The 19,857-nt window shown below is 33.5% G+C and overlaps 1 protein-coding gene across 1 annotated transcript; it reads left to right on the forward strand.

The window, feature by feature from the left end:
* Positions 1 to 1,528: 1,528 nt before the first annotated feature.
* LOC104892831 ((S)-ureidoglycine aminohydrolase) lies at positions 1,529 to 13,590 on the forward strand. Its single transcript, XM_010678840.4, has 13 exons — positions 1,529 to 1,742; positions 1,843 to 1,971; positions 3,475 to 3,562; positions 3,643 to 3,719; positions 3,902 to 3,941; positions 4,215 to 4,281; positions 7,508 to 7,593; positions 8,745 to 8,826; positions 9,238 to 9,294; positions 10,168 to 10,206; positions 11,756 to 11,826; positions 13,197 to 13,250; positions 13,334 to 13,590. Exons 1-13 carry the CDS (start codon positions 1,688 to 1,690, stop codon positions 13,401 to 13,403), a joined length of 915 nt encoding a protein of 304 aa, XP_010677142.2. The 5' UTR covers positions 1,529 to 1,687; the 3' UTR covers positions 13,404 to 13,590.
* Positions 13,591 to 19,857: the final 6,267 nt, after the last annotated feature.

The following is a 19,857-nucleotide window of genomic DNA, read 5'->3' on the forward strand; positions in this document are numbered from 1 at the left end:
CATACATAGATTATATATTTATATAGATATTTCCGTTGTATTTGTCTCAGAACGCTAAACAAAATTTGATTATATCTCTATTATATAAGGGAAGAGGGGAGGAAGATGGTGTCCTCTTTTGAAAATACTAAATTATCTTTAATGATTTAATGAAATGAAAAAAAATACAAAAAGAGAATAATTTTAGAACAATATGACTTGTGTCGACCTGGTTCATGTTAACATTAGTGTGCACCAGGTAAAACAACATATCATTACGGAACAATCCACTATATTATGCGAAAATCCAGTATATTATGCAGATTTTCACTATATCATTGAGACCCACACTATATCATGCATAAGCTCACTATATTATTCAGGCACACTTACTATATCATTCAAACACACACATACTATATCATACATAAACTCACTATATCATTCAGACACACACTATATCATTCAGACACACACTATATCATACAGAAACTCACTATATCATTCAGAAACACACTATATCATGCATAAACTCACTATATCATTCAAACACACACTATATCAAGCAGAAACTCACTATATCATTCAGACACTCATTATATCATGGAGAAACTAAATCATTCCATATGTTAGAACACGTGCCATGATATACTACGCAACTTAGATCTTCCTATATGTTAAAATATTTTAATTAATTCCTCTATTGTATTGCATATAATTTCACATTATGTTTTTCGTTAATAAAATATACTATATTGTATATAAGTTCACTATATCTCTGTAGAATTCACTATATGAAGTTAATATCTTACCACCCGGTGCACACTAAGTTAGTGTGCACCGGGTCCATTTGAGTGTTTTTTAATTTTAGAAACCCCTTTCTCATTTCAACTTACCATTCTAAAAAAGTTTTTTTAAAAAAGGTATATGCGTCAAATAATTCAATCTAAAAATTAAATGGACAAAATATTTTGACCTCTTTTTATAAGGTATATGTGCACCTGAAAAGTATGAAAGACTCACTACCTTTGATACATTTTAATTCAGTCAAACCAACTCTAGAAAAAGTACTTGAATAAAAGGCAGAATAAAGATAGATCAACGTAAAGATATTAAGCATAACATACACTTTTTTTTTACTGCGTGTTGATTGAGTTAATCATGGAAAAAAAAATGAAGAAAACAATCTTTTTTTTAACTTACTCACTTAATCAAAAAACTTTCTACCCTCTATTGATAATCGAAGAAATTCTACTTTCATACATTATCTTAATGAAATTCTTTATGTCTATTATTTTTGTTCAAAATTCATTTACAAAAAATAAATATTAAAAAATCACTAACAACTTTTGTTAGCTTTTACATTAGCGAATTAATATATTTCATTTCATCTAACTATTAATCTCTCATATTTTAAAAGTATAATCATAACTATAGTACCTATGAAATAAGGATAACAAGTTTTGAAATTAATGCATGCAACATGTACATACGAGTATTAGACTAGTCGGTTATAAACGTAGCATTTCTCTTCAATAATCCTTTAGTTGGAGCTGTTGGACCATTACCATATTGCTTCATAACAGGATAACAGACCAGTCCCCCCTTGTATTGTCACAGACTCACAGTTCCAAATACTCGCAGTGACACAAAAAAAAAGCGCCATTAGTTGGACCATTACCATATTGCTTCAGAACACCACTTCAATATGCAGCGATTTTCGCCATTAACAAACCTCTGTTTTCTCATCTCCATTTATTTAAGTTGGTGACATCTATCAATCACTCTTCTATTGTTACATTCATATGCTTTTAATTGAAGCTAAAACGTTTTTTTTTTTTGTTAATTTATTTTATGCGGCAGGTTTTTTCGAAGTAGCTGTTTCCGAAGAAGGATTTTGCTCAGCTCCAACTTCTGTCTTCAATGGCGAAAAATCGGGAGCTTTGTATTGGAAAGTTACGAACCCCACTCTCTCACCTGCTCATCTCGAAGGTTAGCAATTTCGTACTTAAATGTTGTAGTATAATTCAATTAGGGATTAAGGATTTTAAAAAATTACGTGTTATTAGTTAAATTGATGGATTTGTGATGTTTGCACAAGTGTTTGATACTTGTGTTAGTACAAACAGACTACTTTAATGCTGTTTATGTATGCTTTTTTTTTTTTTCAATTAATGGTGAATTTTTTGTCAGAGATGGGAAGAAGCACAGTGTGAAGGAACAATGTTGTTGCAGGAAAACCGAAACCAGCGCTCGTTTTTGAAGAAAAATAATTGCTTTTTAAGCTCATGTTTTTTTTTTGATTGATTTATCATGTTAGATGTATTTTTGGTTCTTTAATCCTCACTGTATGTGTCTTTCCAAGAGTTTCGTTGAAAGCAGCGTTTTAGTCGTCTCCTGTGGGTCTATTGACTTCAATCTTCAGTCGTTCAGAGTAGTTAATGTGGTCATCTTTCTCGTAGCTTTCTAAGTGAGTTGATTGCTTGAATGGGGATTGGAAGATTTTTATCATGAAAGATATCTCAACTAGGTGTTGTTACTTATTAGTCACTAGTCACTACTGTGTGGTCTCAGTAGGGGCCAACTCAAATCTTTTGTGGCTTTCGTGCTTACTTAAAAAACTTATCTAAAATCTATAATATAACTGAAATGTACAGATGAAACAATTTTGAACTTTGAGACTTGACTCTTCAAAGTTTAGAAAATGTGCACTTATTGTATAGAAAGTTTAGCTCTATAGAAAAAGAATAACATTTGTAAGAAAAAAAAGGATATCAGGTTGTCCCTGGAATTGAACTACAAATCTCACATGGATCAAAAAACTAAGTAATGGGCTAATTATATATGTCTGTATAAAAGTTATAAATCTACAAATCCGAGGCCCTCTTTTCCTCAAGTTGCTGAGGCCCTGGGAAATCTCTTTGAGTGCATGTGCTCATTGTGCTACACGGTTGTTGTAATAGCTAAGAGCTGAGGATTGCCTCTTATTATGTCAACAGTAGTCAGTAGATGCTGTAGGATGATAACAATTATGCGCTCATTCTTTTTGAAATCAGATATCTTTGGCTTATCTAGAAAGAAATGGTTAGTGTTTGTATAGAACTGAGGTAATATACAATGCAGAACTTTGTATAAAGTTAACAAGTGACAATACTTTTAAGTTATTTGCACGGTCCACCAAATACATCCTACACTTGTATGGTTGTACATTTAGTCGGTAACTCCCAATGTTATGCTGCAAGTGTGCTTTTTATGTTGGGTTATGCCATCTTCAAGACCTCTGGCCGTCTCTCCTTTTTCTTTTTAATTTTTAAATTGTCGCAAATAGCTTCACAATGGCTGCACTCTGCTATCAGTGACTAGCTTGGAAATATTGAGTTTGGAGTTCATGCTTTGCACTCCAGATGACATAGTTTATTTGTTCTACTTAAATGATATTGTTAAATATGTCTCTAATTTTTGTCTCTCTATGATTTCTGTGCTTCATACATGCAGATTTACCTGGGTTTACTAGAAGTGTCTACAAAAAAGATCATGCACTGATTACACCTGAAAGCCATGTGCTGAGCCCTTTACCTGAGTGGTTGGTTTGTTATCCCATTTTGATTATGCTCGATTGTTAATGTTTAAACAGATTGATTTCATCTTTGATTGCCTCCAAAGGAAGAATACCCTGGGAGCGTATTTGATCACACCAGCAATGGGTTCGCACTTCGTCATGTACATTGCCAAGATGCAAGGTCAGGAAAGGGCCCTTAATATTTATTGTATGTGTAACTTTTTACCGATATATATTTTAAATGCTGACCGAGCTCGCAGATGAATGTGTGCTCTGGTCCCTAGATCTTGGTACTTCATTGAGTATTTTGGGTTAGAGATATCTGTTTTTTTCAATAATCCATTCTCATCTCATCACGTGCAGATAATTCTAGATCAGCACCCCCTTCTGGTGATGTTGAAAGGTAATGGTGCCTCTTCTGGGGTATTTGGAAGGAATGAGAAATTTATCTCTGCGTTCAATCTCTCCATTCTTTGAGTTGATATATAACAACATCTCTTACTCCCCGTTTTAATGGCTTAAGCAGAAGATGTTTCTTTTATTAATTTTTCAGAATGTTTGTACCTGCTCTCCTGTATATTGGCACATTTCTTCTGTTTTGTGTTTATAGCTAATTTCCGTCACTAACATAGGACATTTTGATTAAAATTTTAACTTGACTTCTCTGTGGTGATAGGTTTATATTTGTGGTTAATGGAGCTGTCACTTTGACAAATGGTTCTGACAACAGTCATAGATTAATGGTAATAGGTTTTATCTCTTATTTTTTCCTCTCAGATGCTCTTGAGTCTTCTCCTGTTATTTCTTATTTCTAAGTGCTAGCTCCTTGGTTATCTGATTTCTGCATAGGCTAGTATGGGGAAGTAAAACAGCATAATGTCTTATTCTATAAGGTATTGTTGATATGTCAATGGAAAATTCCATAATAGATGTGAGTCATGTGACCAAGCTAGTGGCTAAGTTTTCCAATCATAGCTTAGTGGTAATAGGTTTTTCCAAACTAATATTACTCTTCCCAAAACTATGTGCCCAAAATAAATGGGCCATACTTAAGGGACAGAGGAGTAAATTATTTTGGATAATGCATATGATGAAAACTATATCGGAAAGTATGCCTTTACATATTCTGCTATACTGGGAGCCATTTGCGCTCGTTTGTATTTCCTAATTTTACATTTGTAAGTTCAAAGATATGCATGGTTGTCATTATTCTCAACCTCTTGATGTTGACAATTCCCCCTCCCCCTCCCCCTCCTGAATTATATCGGAAATGACTAGGGACATTATAATGGTGAGTTGGTGACATGTTTGTGCAGCCTGCTGTTGCACTGTTATATACTTAATATTCAAGCTGCATATATATAATTGCTGGTTTATTAGACTCTAAGATGTGCATGGGGTAGGAAAGCAATCTATTTCCTCTCCTTTATTTCTTGTAACTCTACATGATATCCTTTAGTTTTCCTTTTTACAGAGGTTGATTTTTTTCTCTTTCAATTTTTTACTCTATGAGTAATCTCCAAGTGTAAGAATGATTGGAAGTGACTAATTGATTGGGTGCATCGACTCTTGTGGTATTTCTGGTTTCCTTGATTGGTGGTTGTTTTCTAAGGGGGAATTCTTGTGGCTATTTTATTTGCTATATCTCTTTACACTTGCCAACATAAACCTCCCCATGCATATGCTTTTCCTTTTGGCCATTTTGCACCTATGTTTGGAAATTTAAGTTTTTAAAAACAGATTAAAGCCTTTCCGTGGAGAGCTGTTTTGAAGGATCAATGCTAATGTGCTGGAAATCAGATTAACAAAGTATAATAAGAGGGGAAAAATTTAAGGATATGTTCTATTAATCGAATCAAAAAAATCTATATCCAATACAACTTCTCACTTTCGAGATATGAGGTCTCTCCCAAGGCAAAATGCAAAACATCAAATATCTGGATGGGTATTACTTGTTCCCTCTTACCTTACTTAGGCTATGTTTAGTTCACCTGAAATTTTCTTATCTGAACTTATCTGATCTGATCTGAACTTATTTTTTCTTATCTGATCTGATCTGAACTTATTTTTTCTGATCTGATCTGAACTGATCTGATTTACAAGATCTTATCTTTTATAAAATATATTATTACTATTATATTATTACTTTGTAAATCATTATTATGCAATACATTATAAGATCTTCTTTATAGTATTACTATTATTATCATTTTATTTCTATTACAACTTTTACACAACTTTTATTATTATAATAATAATTATTATTATCATTATTATAAGAACAACAATAATAATTATAATCATAATTATTATTATTACAAAATAATTATATAACTCAAGTCATTATTTTATAAGAGCACTTATACAATGTTTCACACTTTCCCTTAAAAAAAGTTTCACACTTGAGAAGTCGGCAAACTCAACTCTTTTTTTTCCATATAAAATAAAATAAGATATACAAACAACTATGACTTGAGCAAAAAATAAATAAATATCGTGCAACTTCAAATAGCTAGAGAGATTTGGAATTCGGTAGGAAGAGGTATACCGAATCTAAATTTATAATTTGTATCTCACACTTAGCTTATTTTGAAATGTAATCCGAACTTAGTAGTTTCGTTGTCATGAATTTGAGATATCATATTTATATATTTCTTATTTTTGCGTCAATCTTATGTTCTTAACAGTGGCTTTTAATTTTCTATTATTTAATAACAACAAAATAACTTAATATAATAATAACAATGACATTTATAATGGTAACAACAAGATTAATAATAATTACCAATATTAATAATTAATAAGTACAAACAACAACAATAATAATTCTTTTGAACAAATGTACTAGTAAATAATAATACCCCTTTGTATTTTTTTATCTTTCTCACTTAGAATCTTGACACTATTCACAATTAGAGATAATCTTTTAGATTTTTCTCAATATATAAGAAAAAATATAGTCATGTGGGGTCTTGTTTGATTCGTCTCAATGAGTACTTTATTAATATTCAATTATTATAATTTTTATTAATATGTAATGAAAGATATTTATATAATAATGAGTTTTTAAATATAAGCATGATATGATCTGAACTGATCTGATCTGGTCTGATCTGATCTGATCGGATCTGAACTTATTTTTTCTGATCTGATCAGATCTGATCAGATCTGAAATAAGCAAAAATAAGGTGAACTGAACATAGCCTTATACTACCCTAGCATAGTGCTATTATTCCCTTCCTATCGCGCTTCATACCCTCCCTTAACAAACTATGTCAGTACAAGGAATAATCAGTACAAGAATTGAAAAGGAATAAAGGAATCTTTCTGTCACTAGCTATCATGCTGAGGTGGAATGTACATATGTGATGAGATTGTCACTACCTTGATTTCTTGCATAATGATTACTTGGGAACATGATCACGTAATAAGCATATATCCCACGATCTGCGATATACCAGATTGCAACTTATGTATTTTGAGATGAGGACTCTTCTTTTCTTGCGTTACGGGTTTGCTGCATATCTTCGGATCAGATTGTTTAAATTGTGTGTATAAAGTGGGTATGCTCGCCTTCTCTTTTGTTGCATATGCAAGTCTTTCATTTGCTATGGAAAGATATATAGGAGGAAGTTTCTTTGGCAAGGAACTTACTTGGCTATTCTTTGCTTTTAGTGGTTAGGGCTAAGGAGTGAGATAACAACTTTCAAGACTAGAGGTATAGATGGGGAGGAGCTATGGGATTGACTGGTTCACCTCGTGTACCTTTGGCATTACTCAATAGGTGTCTTTGGTGGGATTTTTTATATTAAAACAGAGCAATACCAATCACACTAATCTCTCTGCGTTGACTAATGTTATGGCCTTACGGGAGTTGTTGCTCTTTACTCTTGCATTTGTTTCCTTTTGATGAAATTTCCTACTTTTTGTGTGTTTATCTGACCCAATTTTTTTCAATCTCTAATTTAGGTGGATTCATATGCTTATGTGCCTCCTAATTTCCAGCATTCGATCGACAGTGATGCACCTGCTACTCTTGTTGTTTTTGAACGAAGGTTTATCCTACATTCTTTTTACATCTATATCTGTATAAATTTGTTACCACATTTGGAGAATTCTTGCAAAATGGTTGTCTGTGTTATTGCCCAGTTTTTGTGTACATTTAACTATCTAGGTATATCGGGGCATTAAGGATATGATCTTTTCAATAGATTTTCCGTTGAACATTCAATTATCCAAGGATATTGTTGCATTAAGGATATGATCTTTTAGTAGATTTTTGAAGTAAAATATGTTTGTTAAGGTTTTTGTAACTTAATAGTTTGTTATTACTCTCAAGATATATTCAAAGGAATAATCCCAACTATGATTAGTCTTCTCATAATAATCTCAATTATGGGTTTCCATTTTTTATTCTCAAGATATATTCTCAAGATATATTCTCATGATATATTATCTTTTATTATATGTTATTACGGGTTTCCATTTTTATCTTTCACAGGAATGACACTATTCACAATTATAAAGAATCTTCTAAATTCTTCTCAATATATAAGAAAAAATATAGTCATGTGGGGTCTTGTTTTGATTCATCTCAATGAGTCCTTTATTAATATTCAATCATTATAGTGTTTTCTAATATGTAAGTAAATATATTTAAGGTCAGAGAAGTACATTGACAAAGGCAAAGTCAAAACATGAAAGAAAAAAATACAGAGGGATTAAATGATTGTAATGACTAGAATTTCATAATAATCACAATGAATTATGAGACTTTTGAGTTCTGTGAAAGCTGAATTAGATTGTGTCAAATTAAACTTATATGTGCTGAAGTTATGTTTCTAAGATAATAAAATGGCCTAACTACTCTTTTTCATTTCCCTTTTTCCTGGGAACAATTCGCGTCAAGTACGAATACAATAAACAAAGTAGGATAAGCTTTATGTTCATGAATTATATCCAAATAGTGGAGCAGTATAAACTTTCTTGGACTCTCCTACATCATTTACTCTCGTTCTAGAAGAAGAAATTATCTGATTAAGGGTGAGGAAATCAATGTCTATGATACCAGATGACCAGGTAATCAAGTTAATGATACAGATTTCCTGAAGAACCAGCTTGGAAAGACCTAATGTTGAAATCCCATCCTTTGTAAACCATTTATATTTCTTTTGGATGTTTTGAAAGAGGTACTTATTTTTTGTAGGTATTCTTATCTCGGTGATCATGTTCCTGAGGTGATGATTGGCTCGACGGATAAGCAGCAGCTTCTTGAAACTCCTGGCGAGGTACATTTTACTTTTGTAATCCATAGTTTTTTCTGTTGCTTTTCTTTCTTCACCATATATTTCTTGCTTTGTTTGTGTATATGTATGTGTGTGTCTGCTTTTGGGGTGCCTTGTTTTGTAATTTGTATGCATTATTTTGCCTTTCGGTGGTGAATGAGCATTTTGAATACACGGGCAACCGGTAACAGTGTGTAATAATATTATCATGTACTAAGAACTGAGTATTTGAAGCCTCAATCTGTGTCCAAAGCATGAAAAAGATTTTCTTACGAGTTACCACAGAGATAATTTTTATTTTCCTTATGTGATGTAATGGTGTAAAACGTCTATGGTGATTAGACAAAGACAAAGCCAATGCTCTGGTATGTCCTCCCTAATATGCTGAATACATGCTTTCTCTCCTGTGTCCAGATTTTCCAGCTCAGGAAGCTTCTTCCAACATCAATGGCCTATGATTTCAATATCCATGTAAGGCAAAATGCATTACAGAGATCTAAATTTTGATTTTGCAGTTACACATGATTTTAATGTTTTAAAGTGTCTAAGTTGGTTATATGATTTGTCTTAACTATTACCTTTTATTTAACAATCTATTTCTTTTATTTAACAATTCATTTCATTTTTTTTTGTAAAAGGAATCTTAGCTGCTAGACTGCTACAATGGTAGAGACTAAGATAGCATACTTGATGCTTCTTGGGATCCTAATTAATTATTATGTCATGTGACGAGGTGGTGATTATTTTATAGCTATTAATTAGTTCATGCTTCAAAACATGTCCTATCTTTAAAATTTTAGTTCTATATTTCAATAGAAACCAACAAGTCACACATTAAAGCTTATGGGTTTCAATGGGAAAAAGAATGAAAAAGGTTATTTTTTTGTTTCATCGTTAAGCCTTTGTTCTCCTCAACTTATCAAAATAAGTTTCAGCAAAAGAAGTTAAGTTCAGCAAAACTAGGTTCAATATAAATAAGTTTAGCTGAAGTAAGTTAAGTTCAACAAAAGTAAGTTAAGTTCAGCTAAAATAAGTTCAATAGTTGACAATATATAAAGAAATTGTACTTAACACAAATGAGTTCCAGCAAAAATAAGTTAGCTTCACAAAAATAAGTTCACCAAAGATAAGTTAAGGTCACCAAAAACAAGTTAAGTTTAGCACAAATAAGTTAAGTTCAGCAAAAATAAGAGAACAGAGCCTGAATCAAAACAGAAAGAGTAAAGTGAAGGCTTATTGTCCTTTTCTATAAATATTCAAAATTTGATCCTAATCTGTTAATAGTTTAAATTTCTAAGACATCCTTGTTTGGCATATTTAATTCTTTGCTCTGTACGCCTGCAGATCATGGATTTTCAGCCTGGGGAATTTCTTAATGTTAAGGTAACCCTGTTGCTCTATTCTTCCATTGATCCTCTTTTGAGGATTCTTATTAATTTTCTTCATACCTCTATATATTTTTTATTCTAATGAAATCTTTCTTCACAAAAGAAAAAAGAGAATAGGAAAAGGAAAAAGGAAAAATAAATTCCTTTTTTCTTTCTGTCTGGGGGAGTGGTGTATGGTGACATGGCTGTAGATCTTGTTTCTGAACCAGACTGTAGGTTTCCTTGTTTCTACTTCTTTAAAGGGCTTTCTGTCTAGCGTTTTCTGGTTCAGGACTTTGTATTATTGTGACTAGTCCTATATGCACGCGATGCGTGCGAAAACAAACAAAAGGTCAATTGCGTTATACTCCCTCCGTCCCATAATATAGTGCTTGTTTCTTTTTTACACGGTCTTCAAGACGTAACTTTGACCTTTAATGTCTTCAATTCCGCATTAATAAAAAATATAAAGAGTTGATATTATGAAACTATACATTGAGACGAATCTAACAAGATCTCACATGAATATGTTCTTTTATACTCCCTCCGTTTCCTAAAGATCTTCCTTGTTACTGTTCCTACAGATACCAAGGAGAATCCACTTGTGTGGGGTGTGGGGTGGGTAAAGTAGGAGAGAGAAAGGGGTTAAGATAAATAAACAAATAAAAAGGGGTTAAAGTAGGAGAGAGAAAGGGGTTAAGATAAATAAACAAATAAAAAGGGGTTAAAGTAGGAGAGAGAAAGGGAGTAAAATTGAATTAATAATGTAATAGTGGACCATATGATAGGGACATGAGAGGGTAAAAAGGGAAAAAAAATCCAAATAAGGAATAAAGTAAAAGAGGGAAGATCTTTTGGAAACGCACTTAAATGGAAAGAGGGAAGATCTTTAGGAAACGGAGGAAGTATATACAAATGAGAATATTCGGTCAGGATTTTAAAGTTTGATCCATCAAAAATGAAGTAGGCACTATATTATGGGACGGAGGGAGTAATATAAACAAAAAATTGTTCATAAAGTTCATTGTATAATTTTTTTTTTCTGTTTTTTGAAAACCAATAAATCAATGATGATGTAAATATTTTGTTAATTGAGGATATAATGATAAAAGATGGTGAATTTGTATTTTCTTACTTAAAGTTATAAAAGGATTTACCATTTTTGGTATCCCCTTCTCATCCCTTAAATAATAGAGATACGTTTTGTTGGTTGTGATATTCCTTTTTCCTTTTGTTATTTTTTGTTTTGGCAGTTACTTGAGATAAGTGGTGAAGTTACTGATTTGAAAAAAATCTTTATTTCTCTTTTGATTTTTTTGTTCCCCCCCCCTTTTTTTTTTTTTTTTCCTTTTTGTTATTCTATTGGATGTAATTTGCTTCATGAGTTGGGGCTAAAATAGGTGTTTTTAGATTTTTGGTGTCCTACCCCTTTTTGACATATAGAATAGAGATAAACGGTTTACTGCTGTTCCAATTTTACTTGTCACAATGATTTTATTTCATGTTAGCATGGTGTTTGACAAGTGTTTGGAGTCTTTGGACTTCGGATTTTTCCCCTTCTGCAGGAGGTTCATTACAATCAACATGGTTTATTACTACTCGAGGGTCAGGGCATTTACAGATTGGGGGACAGCTGGTAAGAATCCATGTTCTTCAATAGATTTACATGAACACATTATTCTTTTTCTTAGGCTTTCATTTTTCTTTTTTGTTTCATTTATTTGAACATGTTCTTTTTTTTTTATAAAACTTCAAAGATCGTAGTGAGACAAGTCTTATACAGGTCAACTAGGCCAACTATTGAATGCTAATGCCTAATGTGCAAATATAAGTAAGTTTATATCATAAATTGTGTTTTCATAACAGTCTATGAAATCTGACATAAGAAAATCTATGAATGAAACAGTAAGGACCGAGGACTCGAAGTCTTCTGGCAACATTCATTTATATAAACTAGGTTTTCATTCAGGTGACAAAATCTGACACAACAATTGTGGGGAAAATCCATGCATCGAGTCATGGACCCAAAGCAAAGCCATGTCCCATTAATAAGTAGTATTAGATAGGTACAATGCTGGCAAAAATTCTTTGACTGATTCCAAACATAAGATCTACAAATTGATGTAAAGCGCTGTCTAAGAAGCATGAACTTTTCTTTCCTTATCTTCACTGGAACAAGAACCAACATCATATAAGTACATATTGTCAAAGTCAAATCAGGGGTAGTCTTGCTTTTATCTTTCATGAAAACCGTCTCTATAAGAGTGGCTATCTAGAATTTCTCGAATGAGGATTCAAATTTAAGATGAAAAAAAATAATGACATGAAACAAAATCCAAGACCATAGTTCAAATTGCAAATTCCGAATGATAACCAATAGCATCTAGTGGATGGGATTACATAAGAGGAGAAAAAAAGAGAAAAAATGTTTACCATTATACTTGATATTTCATCAAGAACTCTGTCTACATAGTAATTGCCCTATACAATAAGTTTGCATTTTCCAAATTAAACATTCCTGGAAATTTAACGTGCAGCAGCTGTCATCTTCAAAATTAGAGATTTCGTTTATGCCTTAGCCATCCATCTGATCACCGGATGATAGAGTAAAAAGTTTGCTCACCGGGAGCCATTTTGGAGCAATTATAACAAATAAAGCAGATGATCGATGCTAACGCAAGACTCAGCTCACAGCTTATATGATAAGCCTTCCTGCACCAGATTAGCGTCCCCAACTTTTCATCTTAGTTCTGGTGATGAAAATTGTATATCGGCTGATAATTTTAACACCCAACTCGTGTCAGTATGTCAGCAAAGAGCTTTTAACCATATCCATATGCATTTAAACTTCCCCTTTTAAGCCAACTCATGAGACATATATTACGTAAACTTTGAGCACTAACCCCACATATCCCTTGACATGTTGATGAATTAGTTATTTTCTCAAGTTCTTTCTCTCCTTAAGAAGTGTGTAACTGTAACATATTGATGTTTATCATGTAATAGGTATCCTGTTCAAGCAGGCGATGCTATATGGATGGCTCCATTTGTGCCACAATGGTGAGCTAAATTTTCTTTTACTTCCAACAGATTTTCTAATATTGATTAGTGTAATTAAACTGATATTTGTGCAACTCCTTCAGGTATGCTGCCCTTGGAAAATCCAGGACACGTTATCTGCTGTACAAAGATGTAAACAGGAATCCTCTGTAGTGATGTTTGGACTAGTGAGGAAAATACAGAATGATGGGTCTTTTGTGTATCTTTGTACTGAAACTCCATTTGTAAGGTCATGGGCAAGTCTGTGTACATGTACCAACCAATAAATACATAATAAAGATTTGCATATGTCATGGCCTTCTTGTTATTGCTTGAATGAAAATGTACGTTTCCAATATAATTTTTGTGGGCCAGATAGTTGGCACTATTGATCAGAGTCTGAAGGCATATGAGCTTTGCTTTAGCACTCCTATGGTATGTAGGTGATGCAGTGAGGATCCGTCAGTGTCTTGGTAGTGAGATTTCATATTATCTAGCAAAAGGCTGGGACTCTCAAGCTTCACGGGGTTGGCTATCAGAGAAGTAGCTGCACAACACAACTTGATTGATCTCCAGCTTAATCATGCGGAATGAGCTGGTAATCTTAATATGGGTGAGACGATGGAGAAGTTTTCTTGCACACTTAAGCCGTCATGAACTAGAAAGCCGAGTGTTGGATTTCACTATCCTAAGAAGTCATATCGTCCGCAGGCTGAAAATGTTGTCGCTATCCGTCTCTGAAGTTAAGGGTCGACTTGGAATACTTCTAGAGTTTGCTTAATCCTATCATTCCTTTCTTGTCAACTGTTAAATCATATCTATTCATGTCTTGGCACATAATAAAGGTTAATGTTGTATTTGCCTATAATTATGAGACAAATTCTGGTTATTATGAAGCTGATGTACTAATACTATTACTTTCAATTTCTTTTGGACATACAGTTCTTACTTTCTCTTCCCCCCTCTCTTGTTTATGTGTTACTCCTTATCATTTCCTGGCTTTGCTGATCTTCAAGTGGCAATGGTGGCCTTGGGTATTCTCTAATCCCTTTAATTAGCTGACTGTCCAATGAAAATTTAAGGTATGATACAAAAGGAGCTGATCCTTATCCACCATTCTCACAGCATATTCTGTTTCAGGCTTAATGACTTCGAAATTTCGATTGTCACTGGTTGAAAGGTAATCTGGAGGGCGGAAAAGATGGATAAGTATCTCTGGTCGTACGGCTTAACCCTATCTGCACAGAAAGGCTACTTTGACCAACTGAAGGTATGAAGATTTACGCATTGATTCTTTTATCAAGAAGGGAATAAATAGTGATAAAGAAAATATTTTTCCTGTTAGTTGAGAATTCTTTTTTGCTATACCTCATTGATTCTGCATAATAGGCAAGTTCCATGAAACTTCTCTAATCCAATAGTTACTAGGAACTAGGGTTTGTGTCATTGGAGCTTATCCAGTTTCTTTTTAGCTGAAAGCTGTTAAATTATTATCTTAAAGAAAATTAGTGTTATAGCTTCCATGTTCAATATGATTATCTAAATGCTTTTGAAGATATGGGAGTATGGAGCTTCCACTAATCTCATAATGCGTCACATGGCAATGGGGTAAAATGAAGATGAATTTGATCCCATGAAAAAGACACCGACCCTGCCTTTTCCGTTGCCTTCCATGAGATGCCTCCCTTCTATTTACAGTAACATTTCCATTTTGGGAAGATTATGATAAATCTTTCCTTTTTTTTACCCCAAAAGCTCGCCTTTGTTCCTTCATTCACTCTACACTTCCTTTTATTTTCCTCATCCCTTTTTTATTCATTCTTTTTTAAAAGCATTTATTCCTTTTTCTTTTATACTATTAAATTTACTTTTGTTAAAGTAATAGTTAGTGCCATTGATCAGGTGTGAAACTTGCCTCTGCCACTCACAACTTGTGGTAACTGTAATTAATCTTTTGACGCTTTATTCAACCCTATTACTGCCATATTAAGTGGCTTATGTGCTCTTGGGGATTCAAAGTATGTTTTTACCTTTTAAAATTGGTTATAATTATGCTCTCTCTGGTTTTACCATTCTCTATGTTATGCCATCATAGCATCCTAAGACCATCACTCCAGTCGCTGCCCTCATTGATTCAAGTGGGCATTGGGGCATAGTATATCTATCGGTCAAGTTGCCATTAATGAATATCTTGGAATATTTGTTCCATTTCTGAATAACATTAAATCTTTATAAAATAAATAGTACAATAGGTGTATAAAAGGAGTGTTAGAGCAAGAATGGTTTTTTTTTTTGTTGGTACATGAGTGAAGTTAGGACACTCTTCTCTCAAGGGAGAACCCTAACGAATTAAGTAAAACAAATTTTTTGAAGATTAGGATCAGTGGATGAAACTATGTGAACTGAGGCAGCATAACTATTGTGACATTTTTTTGATAGGAGATCCGCTACTCGATTAACTTCCCGAAAAATATGTTTAGTGGTATAAAATCTGAAGTGATAAAGGAGATGTCGAATGTCTTCAATGAGAGTTTGTATGGCCCAGCAGGGGTATGTGTTTGTCTAGAATTGGGTATGTGTTTTGATAACATGATTGATGATTTATGAAAATTCACCAATTGTCCTGAATTAAGACAAAAATTTCTAGGATGTTTTTTAAGCGGTGGGCAGAATCCAGGTTGGCTTTACAAAATAATAAAGCGTCATCAGCAAAAAATAGTCCTGGAATTGTCTGAGCATGTGGAGCAAGTTTAATTTCGATTCCTGATTTTGTAGATTTTGATGCAAAATCTAGTTGTCTACAGAGGACGTTAATACATAAAATAAAGAGGTACGACGATAAAGGGTCACCCCGGCGAATGCCTTGAGAAGGATGGAATACAGAAATAGTATCTTGATTTATGACTAGTGATTAAGAGACTGATGAAAACCATAACTTTGGAGGACATGGTGTATAAAATCCCATTCTATACGGTCAAAGGCGTTTTCCAAATCCAGTTTAAGCGCGAACCAACCCCTTTTACTTTTTGATTTATTAAAGATATTGAAGATTTCTTGGACAATAAGGACATTATCATAGATTAGTCTTCTAAGAGTGAACATTTTGGAAGGGACTAATAATTTTAACAAGTATTGGTCACAGGCGTTCAACTAAGATTTTCGAGATGACTTTATATAATATGGTGCATAAGCTAATAGGTCTAAATTGATTCGGTTTTTCAGGAGTGACAACTTTTGGTATCAAAGAAATTGACGTGTGATTAACACCACGAAGGACCCATGATTGAAAAAATCATGAATTGCTTTATAAATATACGAACCTAGGATATCCCAATATTTTTGGAAAAATTTAGATCCAAATCCAATCGGATCCTAGCGATTTAGTAGGATCTATGCTAAATATAGCATCTCGAATTTCATTGTCAGTAATAGGTGCTGTTAATTGGCAATTGTCAGAATCAGAGACTATAGAGGAGATACAAGGCAAAGATATAAATCGAGGAGATCGGTGAGCGGTTTTAAATCGTTTTTGAAATTCAGATAGAAAGGCGTTATGAATATCATGTGGGGAATCAACCCATCGATTCAAATGATTTCTAATGCGTAAAATCTGTTGCCATTTGATCTTAGTTGTTATCAGAAAAACGAAGTGTTCCAATCTCCTTTCGTCAGCCATTGTTTTCGAGAGTATTTGCCCCAATATTTTTGATAGCTAACAAGATTGCCTTAATTGGTATTATTGACTTTAAGCACAAACCATCATTTCTTTAATGAGAAATATAGGACACTTGCCAAATAGAGAGATGAATTTTGTTTTGCAATTTAAATTGTTAACATGGATCTAGGTTGGTGGGCAGCATTGTGATGATCTTGTATTGAAGAATACACTCAAGGATCCAACTACGCCCTCTTTTCTTTAAACCCACATATTGGTTAATTTAGAATAGTTTCAACTTTGAAGGGTCTCTCTCTACAGGAGTCTACTTATAACTTCTTACATAGATAAATGAAAAGAGGTGGTAATATAAGAGGGGAGAAAAGAATCTTTCTTCAAAGTGAAAATAATCTCTTTCTTTCAACATGTGAACTAAATCATAAGTTTATGGCTTATTTGATGCTCTTAAAGTTGGGACTAGTCCGATTAATTGATGGTTGAGACTATTCTGAGTTAATTTATTAGTTGGGATTCTTTTAGAAAAGTAGACACAGTTGGATTTATTGGTGTCAATTTTTCCTTCTACTTAATGGATGGTTAACTTATTTGCATCATTGATCTTAGCTAGTAGTTTTCTCAGGGTAAAGATTGAGATATTATTTCTGTATGTCATGATTTTTTAGATTATTGGTTCAGTATCTAGAATATTGGTGCAGTATACTTATTCTCACTGAAAATCTCCTCTTGCTTGTTTTTCCCCTGTCCAGGCAGACACACCACACGCTCACAATTGTCCCTCGTTCTCCTTTGCTTCTTGCTGTCCTCTGTCCTATGTTGAAGAGTTGAAGACCTATACTGAAATTCCTAGTTTCTACCTAATTTCTGGAAATTGTGGATAAAAAGTATCATGGAAAAACCAAAGTCTTGTGCAAATTACTTGCCATCTCACCCACTTAATCTCACGGTTACGAAAGCTTAGGATCCTTCTTCATTAACTCTATTTTACCAAGATTAATAAGAAGTTGAAATGAATAGGAGGACGTAAATATCAAGAAGAAGACGAATCTATCTGAAAATTCTAACAACATTTCCTTTGCAATCACAGTAATACCTTTCACCGTCTTTGGAAGATTTTATTCACCTTCGATACCCTTCCAACTCTAAAAGCATTTGCTATTCCTATTAATGACCTGGATTATACTATAGCTTTATATGCGCTTGTGCTTTTGGTACTAGGTAGATTGTTCTGGCTTGGTCTTTCGGTGAATATCTCACTTATGTATTTTAATCTTATTAGTAGGCATTGTAGTTCATAAAAATAATCAGTACCTATTAGTATGACCACATGCTCACATATCTAGTGTATTTCAGGATTGCTTTCTGCTCTATATTCTATCTTATCGGATCTTTAGGCTGATAATCTATCATAGTATCCTGATTAGTGTGTTTGATAGATTGTTTTGGTATCTGGTTTTATTATACCATGCAAACACGTACAACATCATCTATCTAAATTATTTTCCTTCTCCGTTTTCAGTTCGAAGTTTAATGAAAGTTTTTATTGCTCATGTAGTTTTAGTTGAAATTAAAATCAAGTTTGGTTGGAGACTAAGATAGGGTGCTGCAGACAAGAGTAACAATTCCATCAAGCAAAGAACCAATTTGTGATTTTATCTAAAAAACTTGAATGAGTAAGTGATTCTCATTATGAAGCATGTTGCCAAACGCCAAAGGTTAGAACTTAGAAGTGTACAAATACCTCGTAAATGGGAACCTGAACACTACACATAAAGCTAAGAAATAATTGCCAATTCTTCTCTGCAGACCACCAAATTGCAAAATATTTCAGTTCTTGTACTTTGACAAGCTATCTATTTTTCAACCTCCTTTCAGAGCTACCTATATGTCCTTGACATTGCTTAGTCTAAACATGTTTCAAAGATAGAGTACTTCACTGGCTCTTTTTCTGGGTTTGCAAAGCCTGTACCTACTCGGAAAATGAAGTTCCTCCTCTTGAGATAGTCTCTTGTGGAAATTGTCTTCTTCTAGCTGCCTTAGGTGAGAAAGATAACGCTTCTTTTGGGTTCTCAAAACTCTAAATAGCTTTCAAGCAAAGCTTGTGTTCTGTGGTACAAAGGTGGGGAAACCCTTTTTCTGTGGCGAATTTTCATGTTCCTTTCTTGCTACTTTTTCATGGCATGACTTGAGGTGAGTGGAAAAGCGTAGACTTGTGGACTGTGGTGTTACGATGTCAATGTCTCATTACAGTATAAAATGTAGAAGATGAGCATCTACTGTCTTTTGGTGTGCTCATGGATGATAGGCTTTACCAAAGCTAACAAAAGAGTGAGGTTTTCTTGATACGATGTATGCATTTTTTTTTCCCATAGGCTCTTGGAAACAAATTGGATTCATACACAAGCCTAATATCTATTCACAAGCCTATATCTATCTAGGTTTCTATATATCTTTTAGTATATGTTAAGTTATGATGGGAGCAATCATCCCTATCGTATTTCATTCTTGTCTATACTACTTGCATAAGTTTTCTTTATTAAAAGTAAATAAATCTGCTAGGTGCTGGCCGCTGGGCTATAATATTGAAATCACGTCAACTATTATTGAGTGCATTGGTGACTAAAATGCGGTCTTGGTGTTGCTTGGATTTATATTTCTGTTTCCTGAGACCTTACTTTCTTTCATTGTTTCTTTGATAATTGAACATATCCTTCATAGGAGATAGGAACGATTATGGATCGCATGGAGATCTCGATTACATAAATTTTTGGGTATGTATAATTGAGATCAGTGGGGCAAAATTATGAACTTACTATGCCAATGGCCACAGTGACAGTTTCCCTTTGTAAACTTGGAGTTCTTGGTTTCATTCACTGTTAATTACATGTTCCATGATGAATTGGCTGAACTTGCAATTAGAGTTACATTTATGATTATCTGGTCCTCAATATTCTG

This window comes from Beta vulgaris, chromosome 5 (genome assembly GCF_026745355.1).
Source record: "Beta vulgaris subsp. vulgaris cultivar EL10 chromosome 5, EL10.2, whole genome shotgun sequence".
Classification (NCBI taxonomy): domain Eukaryota; kingdom Viridiplantae; phylum Streptophyta; class Magnoliopsida; order Caryophyllales; family Amaranthaceae; genus Beta; species Beta vulgaris.

Coding starts and splice junctions, on each gene's coding strand:
- LOC104892831 (XM_010678840.4), top strand. CDS start 1,688: ATGCAGCGATTTTCGCCATTAACAAACCTCTGTTTTCTCATCTCCATT. Junction 3,563..3,642: donor CTGAGCCCTTTACCTGAGTG/GTTGGTTTGTTA, acceptor TTGCCTCCAAAG/GAAGAATACCCTGGGAGCGT. Junction 7,594..8,744: donor CTTGTTGTTTTTGAACGAAG/GTTTATCCTACA, acceptor TATTTTTTGTAG/GTATTCTTATCTCGGTGATC.